Source organism: Mytilus edulis, chromosome 14, assembly GCF_963676685.1.
Source record: "Mytilus edulis chromosome 14, xbMytEdul2.2, whole genome shotgun sequence".
Lineage (NCBI taxonomy): Eukaryota > Metazoa > Mollusca > Bivalvia > Mytilida > Mytilidae > Mytilus > Mytilus edulis.
In genome coordinates this window covers 35,031,970-35,054,636 of record NC_092357.1, presented here as the reverse complement: position 1 = coordinate 35,054,636, position 22,667 = coordinate 35,031,970, and the positions used below count along the sequence as shown (strand labels likewise).

General features: G+C 32.7%; 1 protein-coding gene across 1 annotated transcript; it reads left to right on the top strand.

The window, feature by feature from the left end:
* Window positions 1–9,921: 9,921 nt before the first annotated feature.
* Window positions 9,922–21,993, top strand: LOC139504148 (interferon-induced very large GTPase 1-like). The gene is made up of 6 exons (XM_071294208.1): window positions 9,922–10,540; window positions 10,942–11,034; window positions 12,251–12,547; window positions 13,339–13,403; window positions 14,509–14,581; window positions 17,004–21,993. Exons 1-6 carry the CDS (start codon window positions 9,982–9,984, stop codon window positions 21,893–21,895), a joined length of 5,979 nt encoding a protein of 1,992 aa, XP_071150309.1. The 5' UTR covers window positions 9,922–9,981; the 3' UTR covers window positions 21,896–21,993.
* The last annotated feature ends 674 nt before the right edge of the window (window positions 21,994–22,667 follow it).

Genomic DNA, 22,667 nt, shown 5'->3' with positions numbered 1-22,667 from the left:
TTTGTTCTGAATCTGATTCCTTGTTGGCCATCATATATTTATACTACCCAGTACAAAATACAAAAAATTTGACCATGTTATTAATTTCCTTCTAACAGTTGAAACATGAACATTAAATCTACAAGGTAAATCTTGCTCAAGTAAACCGCACTTTAGTCTGCACAGAAACATAAACAACTCGTCTATTAAAACCATAGTCCTTTGTCTGGAAACAGACAAATTAATAATGTCAGTGGCTTTATAATAATAGCTGGTCATAGAATTGGCAGCTGGTTGAATGTAATTAAAGAAAGCTAAGAACAAAGCATAAGTTGAAAAACCAGTATAAAACATAATCATTGCATTATCCTTAGAAAATCTGCACACCCCAAAACATTCTATTCTTAACTTCTCCTTTAACTGTTTAATCTCTTCATCTCTCTCTTTCAACTTTCTCTCTAGTTCTTTATCTATGTTTTCAGCTACCACACTGAAATTCACATTATTCAAATTATTTAATGATTAATCAATGAACCAGCAAAATATGAGAAAACTGGGAAATGAAATTTACAATTGTGTTTGAAAACAGAACAAAATACTACAGAAAACAATTTGCACCGGCAATTAAATTTGGTTAGAAACATTCAAGTTCCTTTGCAATTATAAATTTATGCAAATAGTCCTATTAAATGTCAGTATTAGAAATTATGTTACTGAAATGTCAGATACATTTTTATTGCTCTGGACACTTTTATCTATGGTAGGGCTCTAATTAATTGATTAATCATACCTAATATCCCCCAAATGTTCTTCAGATTCTTGAGTACATATATCTTCTTCCTGGTTTACTTCCTCTGACTGAAATAAGAATTATAAATGACTGAATTGACATGGCTGTCTGGTCTAAAAATTAGTAAACAGTACAAATATCAGTTATACTTATAGCATTTATCATGTCAGATGAGAAATTCAAAATATTGTATGATTTGTAAATTGACTTTTTATTAATAATGGACATGATGAAATACATTTTTGCTGAAATAAAATTTATCAATTCAAATTTAAAGTACTGATCAATATTTAAATATGAAGTACATTTATATGTTCATGCTTCCTATATATATTTAGTCAATGCTATATTTCAGTACATAATCATATACATTTTATATACAAGTAAAAAGATGTGATATGAGTGCCAATGAGACAACTCTCAATCCAAGATACAGTGTATCCTGTAGCATGTGAAGTTTAAAACATGTTTAAGTAAAGCAACTGAAATACATGAACATGTGTCTAACAATATAAACATTTCTGGTTCTCATTTAATGTACTTTTTATTTTATGTCTTTACAAATTATAATTTATACATGTATACATTAATATATTTTATAACATGTACATGTACAACAAATCACTTACAATGCTATCCATCATCTCATTCTCTGATTGGAGTTTTGGCTTCTTGTCTGGTGTGACATGTTTAAAAAGAGCTCTTCTAGGGGTGAAATCTCTTTTCCAACTAAACACTGTTGGTACAGCATCGGGTGTTGCTAAACGGCGGAAACGGAAAACGGAACGGAATACGTAACGGAAACAGTAAACGGAAACAGAAAGAATTAACATCTTTTCTTTTTGTTAATTTTATCTACATAGGCATGTTTTATATAGTATTTCACATGTTCACAAGAAAAAAAAAACCCAGAGGAATGAATTTAAAATAAAAGATTTCAAAGCATAAAGTATTGAAATAATTACCAGGAGATGATGAGACTATGTTTTTGAAATATTTGATAAAGTCATGTGTACGTAGTTCATGCGATTCAGGATAGTCTGTTCGACTTTTCTTTTCTTTTTTAAATTTTGATCAATGTCAATAAGATAGCAACCCAACAACACGAAACAAATCTCTATGGGCCTATAAAAGATTGACATCGGCCTTGGTTCTATAAATCGAATGTGAAGTAATAAACTTGGGGGAAATCCTTTGCATCAGTTTTCTTCTTTGTTTTTTTTTTTTATTGCCTTGAAACAAAATTAGTGATGTGGTGTATCTTGTTGCGTTGTTCTGCATTGGTGATTTTCGTTGTATCTTTTCTTGTATAATGGAAAGAAAACCTAAAAGAAACCTAATAGGACAATGGTGTATGGACAAAATCCGATATGGAAACTACAATAGAAATTTGTATATATACTTTAGTTTTATGAAGAAAAAAATGACGAAATCTCTCACTATACAAAGCCTTTCTAAACATTTACAATACTCAAGGATTTGTATAGTAAATCCTTGCAATACTGATGTATGTTCAGTGTTTGGTATTTACATAGGAAAAGCATTATATCTCCTAGAATTTAAATCAATTAATACGAATTGATGTGCAAAAAGTGGCGAACAATTTGTAGCCTACATGGATATATACTATTTGCACAGTGCCCTCGCAAAGTTTTTCGTAGTCATGTCCCCAGTTTTTCAAAAACAAATTGTTCACGCTACTTTTTAAATATCATGCTTAATTCTTCTCTGAAAATTCAGTATCTCTCAAATAGCCGTGAATTTTGTTTCATAATATTATATTAAGTGAAAATAGTGTCACTAATTCAGTATTCTGTTTTACTATGCTATAGAAGAAAACATCTAGAAAGATAGGCGGAAAATACCAAAGGGTTATTCAAACTCAGAAGTCGATAGAACAGTTCCTTGAGATACCCCAGAATCAACGGTCTGTTGGACCTGTTTGATGTTGTTCAATTTACCACGACTCTAAGTCTTTGCTTGCGGAATCACAGGAATGAGTAAATCCAACATTGCATGTGTTTTACCTGGTTTCCTGTAGCTGTTTAATTTTGATTTAATAGTTTATATAGGGCGTTTTCAAAATATGAAATAAATATATCTGTAAGGTGTTCTTAACGATTTTTTGGCGCAATACATGTAATTGCAACTGCGACATTAACGTAAATATATAAAAAGAAGATGTGGTATGATTGCCAATGAGACAACTCTCCACAAGAGACCAAAAATGACACAGAAATTAACAACTATAGGTCAGGAAATGCACAAATGTCTCCTGTTGTCCATTCATCACGTATCATGCTGGAATTGATGATTGTTGAAAAAATGGTGAATAATAATATGATAGCTGCTAATTCATTTTATATTTTTTTTTAACATTCTATAACCTATTTCGTCTGACCCTCATACTTTTTATGTATTGAATCAATATTCTAATTTTGTTTTCGTCCATACTTAAGTTATTATGTCTTTCCAAAGGATGTAACGGTTTATTTAGTGGTACATTTCATATTTAGTTGATGTCTTCTTAGTTGATACACTTATAGTGATATATTCATTCAATGTTTTTGCTCTGTCATGGTCGTTTTCTGCTAGTACCACGACCTGCTTTAGTCTTTAGTGGTATACTTTGAGAGTTCTTTTTATAACTGACCTGGCCCTGCTAAGTGAGCTTTTCTCATCACTTGGCGTTCGTCGTCCGATTTTCGTCTTTGATAACTTTTACAAAATGTCTCAGTCTCTGAAACTACTGGGCCAAATGTTATTGAACATATGTCTTTTAAGGAGTCACCCGATAGTTTTGGTTAAACTTTGCAACAATTATCATCGGTGTATCTAGTTTAACAACTGTGTGAAAAACATGTCTAATCTGTCATCGGACTCGGACTTCTTTTAAAATTAGGTTTACTGTGTATTGCTTCATATGTGTTTCTTAATTCTACATTGGCTAGAGTTATAGGGGAGGGTTGGGATCTCACAAAATATGTTTACCCCCCCCTTTTTCCGCATTTTTTCGCCTGTCCCAATTTCAGGAATCTCTGACCTTTGTTAGTCCAGTTTATATGTTTTGGAGTTTAGTGTGACGCCCATTTTCACTGAACTAGTACACAATTTTATTTAGGGGCCAGCTGATACCACCTCCGGGTGCGAGATTTTCTCGCTGCGTTGAAGACCAATTGGTGGCCTTCTGATGTTGTCTGGTCTTTCATCGGGTTGTTGCTTCTTTGACATTTTTCATTCTCAATTTTATTAGAATGTTGAGCTCTACCTTATGTCCATTCACGTCAAAACGGTCAAATGACTAGGAGTTATCGACATTATTTGACGAATTTTCTCACTTACATGTTCGCCTGTTATATTGAAATATATGATAAATAGATAGAAACTTTTAATAGCAAAAATTACTAGCAAGATCTATTGATGTTCATAGTTCGCTTTTCCCTCCCCTTAAATTCCGTCTATATGAAAATTTCTTTCCGTTTCCGTTCCGTTTTCCGTTTCCGCCGTTTAGCAACACCCGTACAGCATCTGCTTTTAGAGTTTTTCTTACTGGTGTCCACTTGAAATCCTCTTTTGTAAAGTGCAAGGAACACACAAATGTGGATGCATTGATCATGTTGATCTTATTTTCCCCCTTATGAAGAACACATGTTCACCATCATGGCAGCTTTACCTACCCTGATGCAGACTCCACCAGATGTTATACACATTTCATTCGTCGTCTGATTCTATCCCTTGTAGTCCTAGCTCGACCAACGACTAATATTTAACAATCAGGGAAATATTATAGGCAATGATGTACACTTTTGGAATGGGAGAGATGTGTTCACTTGTTTTGCAAGCAACCAATATTCCTTTTATAAGTGAAACTCCTGAATTGAAGCGGATGTTAATAAGACAGAGAACCGGTCGGGATCATAAGCTTTTCCTGGGATTCACATTTGTTGTGACCATACGTTTCTGCATTTGTGTGTCGTCGAAAAGACTTATTTACATGATAAACATATATTTTTTTTTATTTTACTATGTTTATCAATTGGGATTTTTTTTAAATTTTGAGAGGACCCCTTGTTTTTCGTCAACTGTAATCGTAAGGCTAAGTGTAATCATAGATATAGACCTAGTTTCCGCAAATGTCTAATAACCTCGACCCTAACATAATTATCATTATTTTTTTTTGAATATCTTTAGTATTGTTCATTTTTTAAATACATTATTTATAGCTGGAAATTACGTCTGCATTATATAGTTTATGAGTAGGGGATGTCATGCTCTTCTCTGCACATCATTACAAAACCTCCATCAATAGAACTGAAAAGATAGTTTAATGGCAAATAGGAATACATAAGGTAATATTCCTACTTACCATTAAACTATCTTTTCAGTATTATAATGTTTTTATTGTGCCTTTATTTTACCGGAGTGACTTATATACATGTTACAAAGGAAGGTGAAATAATTGCTCAAATGAGTTTAAACTTAATCTTCATTTGCATAAATATTATTATTATCGACATCCAGTTGACTTGTGATAGAAACTGTCGAAGAATACAATTTTTGTATACCAGTCTGGCACATGTAAAGGGTACCTTTAAGAGTTTTACTGAACAAATCACACGCATTCATGTCTTTGATTTTTCTTTTGTTATTATCTTGACTTATACTGTACCATGTGTACGCAGTAAAATACAAATAAGATCACTGTATATTGCTTATTATACTTAGTTTCTTTACTTTGAACTTCTAATTTCAGTGTATTATGTTGCCTTCAGAAGTGGTCCTTACTATATTACAAACTGGTCAGAGTTATCTTTAAAAGTTGTACAATTTTTGTTCGAGGTGTCCTAAGATTGGTCCGAGTTGTCATGGTCCGAGTTGTCTGTGGTCCGAGTTGTCATGTACATCTGGGAACATAGAAGTAGCATAGTAGTAACGCGTCCGATTTGCATCTAGCGTTTTACGTTCGAATCTCACACAGTAAATTTAGTTTTTAGATAAAAAAAACAAAACAATCTGGTATTATTTTAACATATATCAATGGGAAAGAATAGCATCATTATTTTTGGGTTAATCATAGACAGCTGTTTAGTCGGATGTCTACACGCATATACTTTTTAGTCTTTCGAAAGGGATGTTTAATGATTTTCTTCAAAGTATGAGTCTCATTCATATTTTATTCCCGTAATTTATTTTCCATGTTTCATTTTTTTTAAATAAAATTCAGTACTGTAGTACCCATGTGAATATATAATGTTTAAGAAAGAACCTTTCGATTAAGATGGTCTATACATGTATACAGTTCCAGACGCAATGGAATTTTTGAAAGGTTTAACTATTGTCAACTGTTTTTTCAAAATTATTACTTGTCCATGTTTAAAAAAATATTTACGGCCGTATATGGTATGGCATAGTCATCTTCGGCGTAGGCAGCGTCATCACCCGAAGACACTTAGTTTCAATGTTTAGAAAAATATAGTGGCTACTTCTACCCTTTCAGTTATACATTTGTACCAATTTTCTTTCGGTGATTCGTTTTGGACGGTTTAACTCAAAACCTTAAGGAAGTCGAGATTCGAATTTTGTACTTGTTTGGTTTTATAAATATTTTGACATGAGCATCACAGATGAGTCTTATGTAGACAAAACGCGCGTATGGCGTACTTAATTATAATCCTGGTCCCTTTGATAACTATATATTTGTACAGTTGTTAAAACTAAGTTGGGAAAAGATCTAGACGATCCATCAAAGGCAAATTTTGTTCTGAGTAGTTAGTTAAAATAGTATGAACTTGTAAATGCATTTTTCCTTTGATTTCAAGTATATCGGATGGGGCATGTCCAACGCAATTGTTTGCTTCCTTTATAACTATCACTAAATCAGTATTTATAAGAAAATGTGTTGAAACAAGTTGTTTCCGCATTCAATAATTACAAAAGCAAACTAGACAACGTAAATGCGATATGTTATAATTAAACTAATTAAGATTTAGAAGAATTTTCAAATGTATTTTTATGTTTTTTATATTTCGAAAAGTAGTGACCTAACAATTCTTTATTAAGGCCATCCTCAGTCTCCTGCTCTATTCTATTTGAAATACCATGGTTAATGTGTCAAATAAAAGTTTTAAAACATTAGACCAGTAGCTGTCTGTTAGTATAGAAAATCCCTGATCAGAGACATTAATTACGAATTTGCCACCCTAAGTTTTATCTGGGTAAAAATCATTCAAAACATATATTGTTTCAATCTATTAACCTGTACTGAACCGTAATCATATTATACTAATTATACAACAGACAAGACGACACAAGTCAATAGCATTTTGTTAAAGATTTTAACAGGTAGCCAAGTTTGAATAAATGAAATATTTATACGTTTGATGTTTGTAGAGATCTATGCTTAGGTTAATAATGGAATATTAAAATATGTAGAAGATAAAGGTAAATATATTTATAGTAGAAAAAAAACCCAATCAATATCACTACTCCGAACAAACTGCATGTGCATATATTCTCTCAATATGGACAATTATAACACATTGTGCATGATTGCACTTCACTGTTTTCCATAAACTTAACTATTTCTAATTATTAGTTAAACTACATTCATACATGATTTATATATTGAAAAATTGATACTAAAAATGTATCAAATATTTGTTGAAAGTGAATGCACAGTTTTATCCAGGATATGCTGGAGATCCAAATGTCGCGGTGTCCGAAAATCGCAAAAGTATATGATGATTATCTTATTAAATGAACATCAAGATATTAGTATTATAATTTTTAAAACAATAGCTTTCATCTTTTTAAGGAACGGTAATTATTTGTCAGACGCGTGGGTCGGTATACATTTAAAAAAAATGTTGGAAACCCTGCCAACAGCACCACCACTCGTACATATAGAATGAAATTCAAAACAGTGTGGCTGTGGCCATTGATTGACACATTAAATTCATCCATTGACTGGGACAATTTACGTGAACGTTTGTCTGCAACGACCACTGTTCACGACGTACCTACGATAGACATTTAAACTGTGGGGTTATCAAAGGTTTATTAACGCCTATAATTATAAAATAATTCGAAAAAATAATCAGGAATAACCTTTATGTTTTATATAATTGATATAAATCAAAACATCGTGTTATTTCTGATTAATTTTTCGAATTAGTTTATTAAGGTGTTGAGAACCTTTGGTGACCCCATAGTTTAAGTGTCTTTAAAAAGTACATAGTGAGCAGTGGTCGTTACATACAAACGTTCACCTAAATTGTCCCAGTCAATGGATGAATTTAATGTGTCAATCAATGGCCACAGCCACACTGTTTTGAATTTCATTCTAACATAATGACACCATTAAAATATAGTTTTAAAAATATTACCCCTCCCAGCCAAGTTGCTAACCTATGCAGTCATTACAACTAAGTATGATATGACACAAACAAATTATAAGGCATACATTAATTAACCTTTTACGCAGGATGTGTGTTTGAGCCTTTTTTTTGACAAACATTCTTTATACAGAATTGAGAAGAGTGTGTGATAATCAGTTAAACATTTGAACAATTATTTTGTTCTTGATTGTAGTTAAAAATAATTAAAAAAAAACCTGTGAAAAACACATGGTCTCACACAATTATGAAAAAACAGTGTCCAGTGTGACTCTGACCTGCGACACATGCAGATCCTTTGTCTCCGTTTGCTGTATCTTTTTTCTTATATAAAACATATTCAAAGTACAAGTTTAATGTTGTATGTTTGTGCATAGCATTTGATTATTTTAAATTCTTAATGGCAACTCCCCTAACGATGTCGTTGCTATAGCTTAAACAGAAATAACGGCCATTGTTTTCACCGCTTCAAAAGACATTGTTGTAAATTACATTTAAAAACAGTTCATAGTTCGTTGATCTGAAACATTAACATGATTAAGATAGATAAGAATTTATTGTTCAAAATGAATTAAGCTTAAAAATCGTTCAGACTAGGATTTAAAGTTTTTGAAATGCACTTGTGCAGTACTCTGGTTTTGTTAGCATGACAAGATTCACAAATTGTCTGTTTTTGCCGTCGAATAAATGGTTTTTTGTTCCACCGGATTGCATACTTCTTTTGTGGATCAATGCTATAATTAAATGGACCGTCAGTGCCAATTTTATCTTTTTCACGTTCACAATGTTCACTACAATAGGCTTCATATAAGGGGTGTAATCGTTCAGTATTTTGATAATAATATTTTACAGGCGCGCCATGTTATTTGAATGGGGTGCACCTGTTTCTGGGTCAAAAAAGATATAGATATAGCTTAATAACTCTTAACACGCAGTCTTAAATATAACCATGTAAAAGGCTTATAATGTTCCAATATTTAGATTTTGATTTATTATGTCTATTTTGTTCACGCATCGTTGTAAATATTACGGAATTTTACGAGACTGTCATAGAAGTGAGAGGTTTAGCGCTATTAACCAGGTTAAATCAACAATTTTCTACATTTGAAATACCAAGTCAGGAATATGACACTTGTTGTCTATTCGTTTGATGTGTTTTGTCATTTGATTTTGCCATTTGATTATGGACTTTACGATTGAATTTTCCTCGGAGTTCAGTATTTTTTGTGATTTTACTTTTTTTTAAGCAGATTTCAATTTATCTTTTGATCAGCATGGTTATGTAGCCCTTTGAAGGATTTTGTAATTTTTTGTCGATATCCTTTAGTCAAACAGCATCTTCAGCAGTTATCATGTTATTATATATCATTGGCTCTCACAGTTTTTTTAATTGAAGGATTTCTACTTATTTTCATTTCATTTTAGTTTGGAACACTGCAGACTGATAAAGCATGATAATTCTAGAAATTCATCAGAACAAAAAACAAAGTTTTAAATGGATGATCATTTATATATCTGAATTTGGAAAGAACGACATATAAAAATAAATTGACAACGTGGTTGACGAGGATGTTGAGGGTTTCTGCTAACAAGAAAGCTATTAATCGTAATGATGTTAATGATGAAATAAAAATAAATGCTGGATTTTTATCCTTTTCAATTTATTAATCGATGATTACATATTTGAATTACCATGTATAAAATATCATAGTGTTTTCACACTGTGTCATTCATATTTTTCAATCATCAACCTGTTCTTTGAACGCTAGTAACAATTACTGTTTGTTTAGAAATCCAAGAAGAAAAATCAACTTAGCTATGGGCTGTCACTCCAAGTTTGCAAGATGCAGTACAGTCGTTGTGGACATTTTCTCCAAAATACTGCAAGAGTTACTAGAAAAATCAGGAATTCCATCTCCTGTCGTACACAAAATGATATTGAAGGACAAAATGTTTCAAAAAAAGTTAAGCCTAACTGATAAAATATCAATAAAAACATTATTAACTGATGGCTTCACAAAACTAGACGTCACACTTATCTACAAAATCGTCAAGTACTTTAAATTTATCCCACCACCATCTCGAAATTGGGGTTCAAAGCCGATGGTTCATGAGAAGGAAATTGGTGACGATGTCGAGCGGATCAGGCAAACAAGAAATAATTTGGTACACAGAATTGACTGCAATGTGACGGATATAGAATTTAACGAATTTTTTGATGAGTTTATTGAACTTGGAAGGAGAATAGATGTCTATCTTGGTAAGCCAAACAATGTAGGCTTTGAAAAAGATATTACGTATTTCAAAACATGCCCAATGGATGAGTATCTACAATGGAAGTACATAAGGGCCATAGAGGAAATAGCATGTCTTAAAGGTAACATCATGTCTTATATCACTTATTTAATTTTCACTTGTTAAAATAAGTCTATTTTTTTACTATAAATTAAGAAAAACTTATTTGGGAGTAAGGAGGGACCTATGTTACCTCTTGAAAGTTAACATATCCTTTCCTTTCAAACATGTAATATGAAAATTGACATAACAGACTTACATTAAGATAAAAATGAAACATGTATTTTATAACCAAGGTTCTGGAATGCAATTAAGATATAATGATGAAGCGTTTAATTAAAATGTTTTTGTATTGATGATCAGACATTTTGTCTGACACACAATGCATAAATATTTGACATTTTAGAGAAAGCTTAATGAAAGATCAAAACTGGAATACACTTTAAACTCAAGCAAGCGTCAAAGTTCTTTTTTTTTTTTTAGAGAAAGGCAGATTGTATACCAATAAAATAGTGTTTCGTGTTTATTACGGAACAGAAATAGAGGATCTCATAAGAGATATTAAAGATGACACAGGTAAGCTTAAAAGAATAGAAATTATTTGTAAGATTGCAAAATACGTTACAGAATACCCGTAGATACGACAAGATTAACTACACATTTGTAATATATATATATATATGTATATATTGATAATTATAACTTTGAATGATATGTGAACGTGGAAAAAGTCGGACTAATTTATGTATTTCTTATTTCGGACATTTAGAATTGTTTCTTATATTATTTATAGTTTCTGTTTAATCTTAAAGACAATTTCATTCTATTTCAACAGACAATGTGCTTTGATTTGCATTCTTAAAGATCTTTCATGTGTGTCACTTTTTAATCTAAAACTATGAGAAAAAAACATGCAAGGGATTGTGTTAATTTATGTTACACAACCATTTCATTTCATAATTATTTTAATCCGTTAATAACGCAAATAGATAATTCTTTTCAATATCTGTTTTATCAGTTCTTGTCCAGGACATGTATGATAACAATGACATTAATCCGTTTTTCAATTACGGTCCATTGTTACTTTAAAGTGTTAATCTTATGTTTGTAAAATTTATCAACTTTATTATTATGTAATCTTAATTCTTTGGCAACCTGTAAACATTGTCTATCTTTATAATGTGTCGGCTGAAGTTAATTCTTCAGTCGGAGTCAGCCTTTTGAACTGACATCATCCGTTCATTAAAGTGAAAATAAAATCCATACTGAAAGTCTTCGTTTGTATTCGCTCTACCAGTCTGTGAGTTAGTTCCGCCAGTGGATTTATGTTCAATAGGCAGGGGACCAGTCTTCGGTCACTGTCATTCGTTTCGGCATCTTCGCCAGTTTCAGCAACAGAACCTGTTGCACGGTATCAAACATTCCAGTAACAACAACGTTGTCACAGATACATACATTGACGTCGTATAAAGAATAGGAAGATTCTATCACACTGTAAAATCAGAGATTGATCGCTGAAAATTGTAGTTACTTTGTTCACACTTTTCATGCTGTCAGAATATTGAAAACATTATTTTAGTTACTTGTTAGTTCGACGTTCCAAAAGGTGTAAGGTGTATAACTTGTGTCTATCATTCCCTCCTCTTTTCGTCCTTATTTCCGTTTAAGTTATAACATAGTCAACTTGTTATCGTGCGATCTGAACTTTGTATGATACATCTAGATTTGTGAAATTTTGTTTTTGTATAAATCGTACGTTTCCTTTTATTTTTTCTCGTCATTTTGTCTTTAGATTCAACAACCACACCAGTCACAATAATTGTTAAAGGGATTAACGATGCTGGAAAAAAAGCTGCTTTACTAAATTCTCTTACTGGTCAGATAAACAACGGATCTGTCAGCATCCATTTCAAACATGCACGAGAAGGAAGTCTAATTTTGCACGTGACTATTTTAAACAGAGTTTTACAACACCATAGTACACTGATGAATGATCTAACAAATTTTATAGAGCGGGTTTTCAAAATTGGAAATATACTAGAGATCGATCCTATAGCAGACATGAATATAATTCTGACAGCTGATGAAGGTAAACAGTCATTTCGCAACTCCTACGTGATATAGGTTATTCAGATCAGAAACAAAATGTCCTGTTTTGGGGGTGGCATTTTTCTTTTTTATTAATCATTAATTGGAGACTTTGTTCGAAGATTCAAATGGTCATCAACTGACTCGTTATATACTGCAATTCTAGAGAGATTGAAAAAATAAATTTCTGTTCTGTTCGTCAGGAAGGCGCGCATTTTTATCTATCATATGTATCGAATGTTTTTTTTTCTCTATCATATAAAATGTAAGGAGATATGTATTGCCTTTTCCCCGTCAATCCAAAAAAACATTTCAAACGCAGAATTCAGCTTTGAGTTAACTCTGTGCACATAATTGTCTTAAATACATTATCTATATTTAAAAAAAATTAGATAATGTAAAAGAAAGACTTCAAAACTTCACAGGAAAAACATATGCGTCAAAATGGTTGGCACATCCAACTAAGTACAAAGAAAAGAAAAAAATAGGATTGATAAGAGTGATAAATTTTCAAAACTTTTTTTTTTCATTGTTTATATTATTTATATACTCTTGGTATTTACTAAAGTTCAACTTCGTTTGACGTTTTCTTTATTTTAATATTTCATTACTTTTACCAATTCGTAATTTTGAATTGTAAATATGTTCAAATCTAATATGTGTGCTTATGATTATTTGTAAACGCGAATAATTACTTCCTTAGTAAATATTTCTCATCCTTTGAGTTAAATAATTTCGAGATAACAGAATAAATATATTCTAGTCCAGAATGAAAACATTCTCTTTTAATAGATTTAGAGGTCAGCAATGATGTATTACGGACTGACAGGGCCGTAACTACCTATGAGGCAGGGGAGGCAACTGCCTCCCCTGAATTTTCTACACCAAATTTTTTTTTGAAGTAATAAAATGAAATATTGACAATATGTACACGAAGAATTTGAATTTATATTATAAACAACAAAATGTGTACAGTTTTAACAGTGTTATCATGATACGTGATATATGTCATTTTCCGGATTGTTGATCGATAGTGAAACATTTCAGTATTTGTTTGGTTTTTATTTCGTGTGGCCGTCCGTCTGTTATTCAGTATTCGTGCGAGAACATATATTAAACTTTGCTTTTCAATAATTTTGAATAAAATAAACTGTTCACATTTATTTAGGGACTCAATTAAGCATAGGAAGTTACCTTTGTATTGTGAATCTTTAATAATATCGGAAATTCATTTTTTTAATGTTTGCCGATCGTACGAGAACATTATGGTCAATGCTTTAAAGTTAGTCAGTAGTTGAACACTCCCATTTGTTGTAGCAGGAACTTTCTATACTAAGTATATACTAGACAAGTATAGAAAGTCCCTGGTTGTAGTTATATACATGTCTGTTCAGCTTCCAACAATATTGAAATTCAGGGTCCTCGATAAAAAAAAATATATCTTGCGTTCTATGATCTTGCTTTATATGTTTTTTTTTAACTTACCAGTTTGATTTCTAACAAAAAGATTTTTAAATACAAATAATAATTGTTTGCATAAAAATTGCTTCCATGATCCAGCAATACTGATGTTTCTTAAAGAAAGGAAATCGAAGGAAAACGGGTCATTTTAGCTACTGATTTTATTGAGAAAAACATCCGAGGTCACAATGTATTTAATGTTAATAATTATAGGTCAAAGTACGGCCTTCAAGACGGAGCATTGGCTCACCCCGAACAGCAATCTCAGCTTGTTTTTGCATAAAAATTGCTTCCAGGTTCAAGCAATACTGATGTTTCTTAAAGTAAGGAAATCGAAGGAAAAAGGGTAATTTTTAGCCATTTTAATGGGAGAAAAAAATCGGCGGGGGGCCGCGCCCCCAACCCCCCTCTCTTGGGGGCTTCATTAGGCGGCCCCCAAACCCCTGCCTCCCCTGAATTCGAACCCTAGTTACGGCCCTGACTGATGACATCTTTCAAGAGAGTATTGGTGGAAAACAGTTATTTCCAGAAAAGGAAGTTAAAGCAATAGTATTGTCAGGAGATAGCAAACAAAGTATGTAATAACTATGAATATTAGATATACCATTTCATGATTTTTCTTATTGGTTATAGTTACTTCAACGATTTGACATTTTATCCATAAAAAGATAAAAAACAGCATGTTATAAAAGAGGGACGAAAGATACCAAAGGGACAGTCAAACTCATAAATCTAAAACAAACTGACAACGCCATGGTTGAAAATGAAAAAAGACGAACAAACAACAGCACACATGACACAACATAGAAAACTAAAAAATAAACAACACAAACCCCATATAAAATTGCATGCATACTGGGTGCATTCTATATTTACCTTCATCAAGAACGTTATAAGCCGAACATTTGAAAGCCCTGAATGTGTAAAGAAGGAAGGAACATGAAAAGATTAGTATGGTAGTCGAAAGTTGTGATTCCTACTAAAACAACTGATGGGGAGATTTATATACATTGCCACACATAGGGGTATCTAACTCTCAATATCGTTGTTGACAGAACTATGATCAATGTAAATACAATACTTACACGCTAGCCCATCGATCGGCTCTCGTTGTTCTTGATTTGTTAAGTTGTTTTTATATTGATAGGGCAACTGTATTTGGTAAGCGAAATCAGCGAAGTAAGATTACATTCCACTGTAATCGCTCGAATTTATTTGTAAAGTGTTTCGGTATGAACCAGTTTCTTTTACATGCTTAATATTTTAGAGAAAAGTGAGAGGACATTTTTGTTTTGTGTCAACCATAATTCGTTTATGTATAAGTTTTTGACCATCCCCCCTTTTAGCTCCCCTCACCTAAAAGGCCAAACAACTTGACAAATTTAATCAAACTTGGCAAAACTCCTCATTGAGGTATCACGGTTAAAATAAAGAACATTCGGAGTAAATACAGTTTTTGGCTTGTATCTCTTAAGCTAAAGCATTTAGAGTAAATTTGACACGAGTGTTAAATTGTTATCAGGTTTGGATCTATCTGCCCTGAAATTTTCAGACAAATCAGGCAATCCATTGTTGGGTTGCTGCCCCTGAATTATTAATTCTAAGGAAATGTTACAGTTTTGTGTTTTATGTTCTAGATAAAGATAAAATGTAACATGTGTAAGCAGCAATAATGTTTAACAAAGTTAGATCTACAAATAAGTCAAACTGACAAAAATTGTCAATTGACCCCATCAAGAGTAATTGCCCTTGAAAGACAATTGTTTACATTTTTTCATACATTTTGTGATCTGTTCACAAATCTTCTTTTCTTAAACTACTGGACCAAATTAAACCAAACTTGGTCTAAATTATCCGTACGGTATCTTGTATTACAAAATGTGTCCAACGATCCGGCTATAAACCATGATGGACTCCGTGGCTAAACATAGAACATAGGGATGAAATGCTGTTTTTGTCTTATACTTCTAAAACTAGAGCATTTAGAGCAAATCTGAGGGGAATGTAATTTTTCATTAAGTTAGATAGATCTGCCTCGTAGTTTTCAGTCACATCAAACATCGCCTTGTTGAAGTTTTTTGTTATTATCTTGAATATTGTAAAACATAGATATATACTGTAAAGAGCAGAATTTATCAGCAAAGTGAGGTCTACAAATTGACCCCTTCCAGAGTAATTGCTCTTGAAAGTAAATGTTTCACAATTTTTCCGTAGTTTTTTGTAAATTTAGAAAACAAAGATTATCCTCTGAAACTTAAATAGGCCAAATTCTTTATCATAGATTGAGAAAATTGTAAACATCAAGAATTTTCAGTAAAGTAAAATCCACATCATCAAAATAGAGAATTGTCAGGATTATATTCTCGTCTTTAATGTGTGTCCTTTGTTTAATATGCATAATGACCAAGTTGAGCGACACAAGCTCTTTAGAGCCTCTGGTATAAGGACGTTTCTGTTTTGAATTTCCCTCTGAGTTTAGTATTTTTTGTTATTTTACTTTTTAGAAGGTCCAAAAAATAACAAATAATTGTATCTTCCAATTATCTCATTAATATCAAATTTACATCTGTACTTTTAGCATGCAAACAGGTCGAAATCTTATATTGTGTTATGAACATTAAGTTTATAGTCGTTGTAAACCTCAAATTGTACAGTTAGATATAGAACTCGTTTTTATTAGTTTATAACATTAGATTTAGTGTAAGACTGCATCAACGTTGAAGTCGAATGGCAATAAGAAAAGTAACAAACATCTCCGAATCTCTGAAATACTCGGGCTCTTTTGAAATAATAATACTAATAATAAAAAAATATATGTACACATGATTTACAGTGTTTTCATTGTTATTACATTAATTTACTGACGAATCGTACATGTCGTATATGTATCAAACAATCCTTTTCAGACCAGACAATATTGTTTTATCGATAATTATTGTAGGCACTTCACTTTGTTTTGTTTCGCACTCATTTGTCTATTGCTTTTTATATTACAGCAATAGGGGCACAATGCCCAATAAAGAGCTCTACAGACGACAGCAGTAAAGAAAAAACGGAAAATGACACAACTCCGACATATGAATCTCCAGACGACAGCAGTGAAGTAGAAATTGAAAATGACAAAACTCCGACATGTAAATCTGAAACTGAGCTTTTGAGTGAGTTAGGATTAGAAATGTATTACCCTGATAAGATAGATTTATTTGATATTGTAAAGATCCAACCAAGTTATTCTAACATTAAGCTTAGTAATATCCCATGGGTATTTTTAGAGAATATAATTTCTTTGAACTATAATGCTCGCGATGAAATTTTAGAAGAACAGTTAGAACAATCAAAATGTGTTCCTGATGAATTTAATAAACAGGTTGACTTTTTAGATAATTTACTTGGAAGTGATGCACTACTAACTAGATTGAATCCAATTGATTTGACCGTAGCTATATTCAATTGTTGTTCTCCAGTAGTCAAACAGATTATTGCTTCAAAAATGTTCATGTGTCGTCTTGCAATTCCATTTGTCTTTCCGCAATGCAGAAACGAAGCCATGGTAGTATCTATTTGGCCTATTCGAAAAATTGTAATAGAGAGAGAACTTTCTCATATTGGTGCTGTTGATTGCCCTTGTAATGTTGTGTCATTTGTTCGAACTGGGTATACGTCAGTTTCGAAGTCCAAAATGATTAATGAGATAATTTCAAACCAGTATCATTGTACATTCGTCAACAAAGACAGCCCTCTTGGTTCAACTACAAGATGGATAAGCAATGGATTGGTTGAAATGGCCTGGTATATACCATCAACGAACAGTAGACTTCTTTCTAATGTCACTGCCTGTCAAAATCTAAGAGGTGATTGTGATGTACATAGACCACAGCTCCATTTTATGTCACATTTCTCAGATGCTATTGTCATTATGGTGGATATTCATGAAATGAAGAACGAACGGTTTATGCAGCTAATTACAGAAGTTTACAACACAAACGTGATGGTCATTTTGTCCATTGATGCTATCCGGTGTAATAAAGAGGTGCTGAAAAAAGAATTAAAAACGTTCTTAAGTAGAACATCAATGTATGAGACCCGAACAAAAATAAATATCATGACAGTGAACGGTATTGTACGAAATATTTCTGAAGTAAAAAAAGAAATGAGAAATATCATTTCTGAATTGGTATCAAAGCGTTCATTGTTATCTCTCTGGCAGAGGGTGCAAGCAGATGTGTGTGAAGAGATGAATTTAGACGAAAACAAGATTGTATACAGTGCTATGAAAGAAGCGGCTGACCAAATAACAAGCTTTATTCCAAACATGTCTTCGAGCATTAAAGCACAACTCTTACCCCTCCAAGGTGTGCCTTGGAAAGAATGGAGCCAGAATTTAAAAACGGTCAACAAATCGTCGAAGTACAAAGATATGCAAGAAAATGGTCTCATTAGAAATAAAATGATCGAAGCCAGACAATCACAGTTTCATATTTGTGAAAATCTCGGTCCTTTCATGAGCATGTTTATTGATAAAATACTACAGATTTTACCATACGAAAAAGAAACTAAAGTGTTTGTTGTTTGGTTGAAGATATTTTTTGATGAACGATCGCAGCATATTCTACCAGAATATCTCGAAAGATACAAGTCAAAATGGCAGGAATTGAAATCTGCTCAAGACCAAAACGACTCTAAAGAAACAATTGATAGATTGCAACTTCAGCTCAGTGAACGTGAATATGAATTAGCGGAAGCTTCTTTTGGATTTGAACATTTATGCCGCGAAATGGGTCAAATGTACGAAGCTATGATGGAGAGTAACCTACCGACACCTGTTAAATATCAAACAATTAAATCTGCATTACCGCATATTAGCGCAAAACTTCTACTGATGGGACATCCTTTTGAAGTAATGGACGGGGATACAGCAAATGTACCACTTCTTTGGGTTAAAGCAGTTTTGAAAACGTTAAGGGAAAGCATAGGAGACAAAAAGCTTATGGCATTGTCCGTTTTAGGGATACAGAGTTCTGGAAAGTCGACTTTATTGAACGCAATGTTTGGTTTGCAGTTTGCTGTTGGCACAGGACGTTGCACACGAGGTGTCTTTATGCAACTTGTACCAGTTTTAGACAACACAAAAGCTTATGACTATGTGCTTGTTATAGATGCTGAAGGTCTTCGAGCTCCACAACTAGCACATGCAAAGCGCAGTCATGACAATGAACTTGCTACATTTGTAGTTGGATTAGGTGATGTTACGATAGTCAATGTGAAGGGAGAAAATACAGAAGAAGTACAAGATGTTTTACAGATTGTTGTTCATGCCTTTCTCAGATTAAAACTCGCAAATGAACGACTGAACCTGAAACCAAAGTGTGTGTTTGTTCACCAAAATGTCTCAGCTCCGGATGCCAATGATAAGTTGACACAACAAAGAACAAGTTTTGTACGAACTTTAGATACAATGACGCTAGCGGCAGCAAGGGTATTAAATATTGCAGACACCAATTCTTTCAGACAAGTTATCAATTTTGATAGCGAGACAAATGTTTGGTATTTTTCCGATCTGTGGTATGGTGATCCGCCAATGGCTCCGGTAAATCCGGGTTACAGTACAAGTGTAAATAGAGTTAAAGACGCATTGTTTTTTGATTCATCATTCACGCAGAGAGGAACATATTTTACAATTACTGATACCATTTCACGTATTGAAGATTTATGGAACGGTATTTTAAAAGATGACTTCGCTTTCAGCTTTAGAAACAGCTTAGAAGTAAAAGCGTATAGCAGTTTGGAACGACAATGCCAGAATCTTACATGGATATTAGAAAAGTACGTTGTGGAGTTTGTCAAGTCTGAGGCAAAAAGCATGCTTATAAACTGTCTGAATGATCACGAATTAGAAAATGTTTTTCTAAAGATTGTTGCTCAGGTTGCCAGTGAAATAGAAAAACAAGTGAAAATTTCGTGCAACGAACTAGATTCGTTTGTTGAACGAAGTACATTGAAAGATGTCATGTTGCAGTGGACCGAAAGTAAGAAAACTAGTTTTATACTTTCAGAAAGAAATCTTGTCCTCAAAGCAGAATCTAATATTAGAAATATTAAAGAAGAAATAAAAATTCAGAGATTGAAATCAAGAGAGAAGACGAATCACGAAATGAAAATAAACGAACTTGCGAAAAATCTTGCAGTCGAAATGCAGGGAACAATTCCTGAAAGAGATAAATTAGAAGAAAAATTTAATCATTTCTGGAGTTCGTGGATTAATCAGTTGGGTATAAAAGATGACACCGAGGTTTTGTCTATTGCCGATCAGATTAAATTCATGTTACATAACAAATTCTCATCTGATGCAGCATTCTTTAACGCCAACCCATCCTGTGAACGTTTAAGAAAACTTGAAGGAAGTATAAGCTCGCATCAAATACTAACGGAGCATTTCAGTCGACATAATTATTTGGGGGTATTTGGAAAAGAGACTTCCGACAAGTGCAGGAATCAAACTGTGGACATCACTAATCAAACATTCCGAAAAATCGATTCAATGTTGTTGGAACTCGATTCACAAGATATTAGGTTCGACATTTCATATGTGACAGAAATAATGAATATAATTGTGAATGACATCGATGATCATAATGATCACACCAGGAATAGCTACAGATTTAATTTCCTTCCACCGTTTAGGGCTATGATTGTGAATCATGTTGCTGTGCATGTTTCATTTTTTTTTACAAAATTAAATGAAAGGTACAATAGAAAACACAGCCCTACAGGTCAGATGGAAAGTTACAAAGGAACTGCATTGGCTTTGTTTATAAACTTAGTAGAACAAAAGACGGAAGACGTAATAGCTGCTGGGTTCTTTAAAGAAGCAATAATAAAAGCGGTGGTTGAACATGTTACCGAACTGGTGCCAATAGATGTCCAAGAACATATTTTGGTCTTGTTCGGCAATGCAAAATTTAGTTTAATGAAGGATATTATGGTATACTTAGCAAATGCTGAAAAATATGAAGAGTATATAGAATACATTCACGATCCAACCATTTTCGCAAAATCGTGGATAACAAAACTTACCAATGACATAATGTTCGAACGTAAGGGAAATGTCGAGACAAAATACGCGCATTTAGCAAAATGTAGAGTACATAAGATATTTTGTCACTTGTTGGAAAGTATACAAGAAGCCAATGAAAACTGCTCTCAACTAGGACAGTCTAATGTTAAACACTGGATCGAAAACTTTATGAATCATGTTGGGGAATCTAATTATTTACCATTGTCAATTGACATTCTTATTCATGTCCGAAGTAGAAAGGTTTCAAATATCAGAAATTTCACCGAAATGGTACTCGATACATTGAAAGATACAGAAAGTATAGTGTTAAAGACTTTCCAGACTACGATTGCAAGTACCGTGCAGTGGAATGAAAATCCTATACCCCAAATTATGAACCGTTTGTGGGGATGTGAGGCAAAATGTATGTTCTGCTACGAGCCATGTAAAAATACTGATAAGGATCATGTCAGCCTTGGGTTTCCACACCAGTGTATACAACACCGACCTATGGGAATCCGGGGATTCGCCTGGGCTGGGACAGACAAATTTATAGTCGATTTTTGCAATTACAGCATAACAACAGAAAAAACATACAAATGGCATGAAAATGATGAAAAGGAGGAATGGAAATACTACAAAGATTACAAGGAATCTCATAAAGACTGGGATATTTTACCATCGTCTGATGTTTCAAAATACTGGATGTGGGTTGTTTGTAAATATCAGCAAGAATTTTCAGAAATGTATGGCTTCAAACTCCCAGATATACCAACACATTGGTGGAGCATTACCAAAGAAACAGCAATAGAGAGTATATCAAGCACATCTTAAACTGGATACAGTTTTGAATGATATGACTTCTCATGAATTTAGCTTCAAGGAAGTAACCAAAACATTGGATGAAATAGATTTGACTCGTTTAATTGTCATAAAAGTTAGTCAAAGTATTTACTTTGACCAGTTGACAAACGTATAAATATTATAAGAGATGAGAAACTATGCAATTTACAGGAATAACTTCATAACATATATAGCAGTTTTATAAACACTTATTTTTATCATCAAGAAGATTGTTTCCTCTTCACTTATACATGTAATAATAGGTGAAAGCAGATTTATTAAGATGTAACCCATTTAAGTGTTCTAAAACCCCTAATTCAAATATTATTTTTAAAAAATTGAAGTTTCCAACGAACACTTAGATAGTTGAAGATAAAAAATCGATTCAAGTTTCTTCCAAAATGTATATATACACATGGAAATAAGTATTGGTACACCAAATTGAAATTCTAATTAAAAAAAAACTATTTTTTTTTTTGTGATATAATTTGTTTGAATAGAACTAGTTAAACATTGTTTAAATATCACCTGAGTTTAATCAATAAATATCGACTCGATAAGTTCTTATCTGCACATGCAGCTACTGTACCCGTAAACAATAAAGCATATGTTTTTATCCTCATTGTTTTCAACACTTTAAATAACCAAGTTTATAAAGTTATGTGATTGACACCTTGTAACTGTTCATCCACAACTCATAACTGCAGCAAGATGGCAGATAATCAGCATGAGAGAAGCAGGTATGTCGCTGTGACAAATGCAC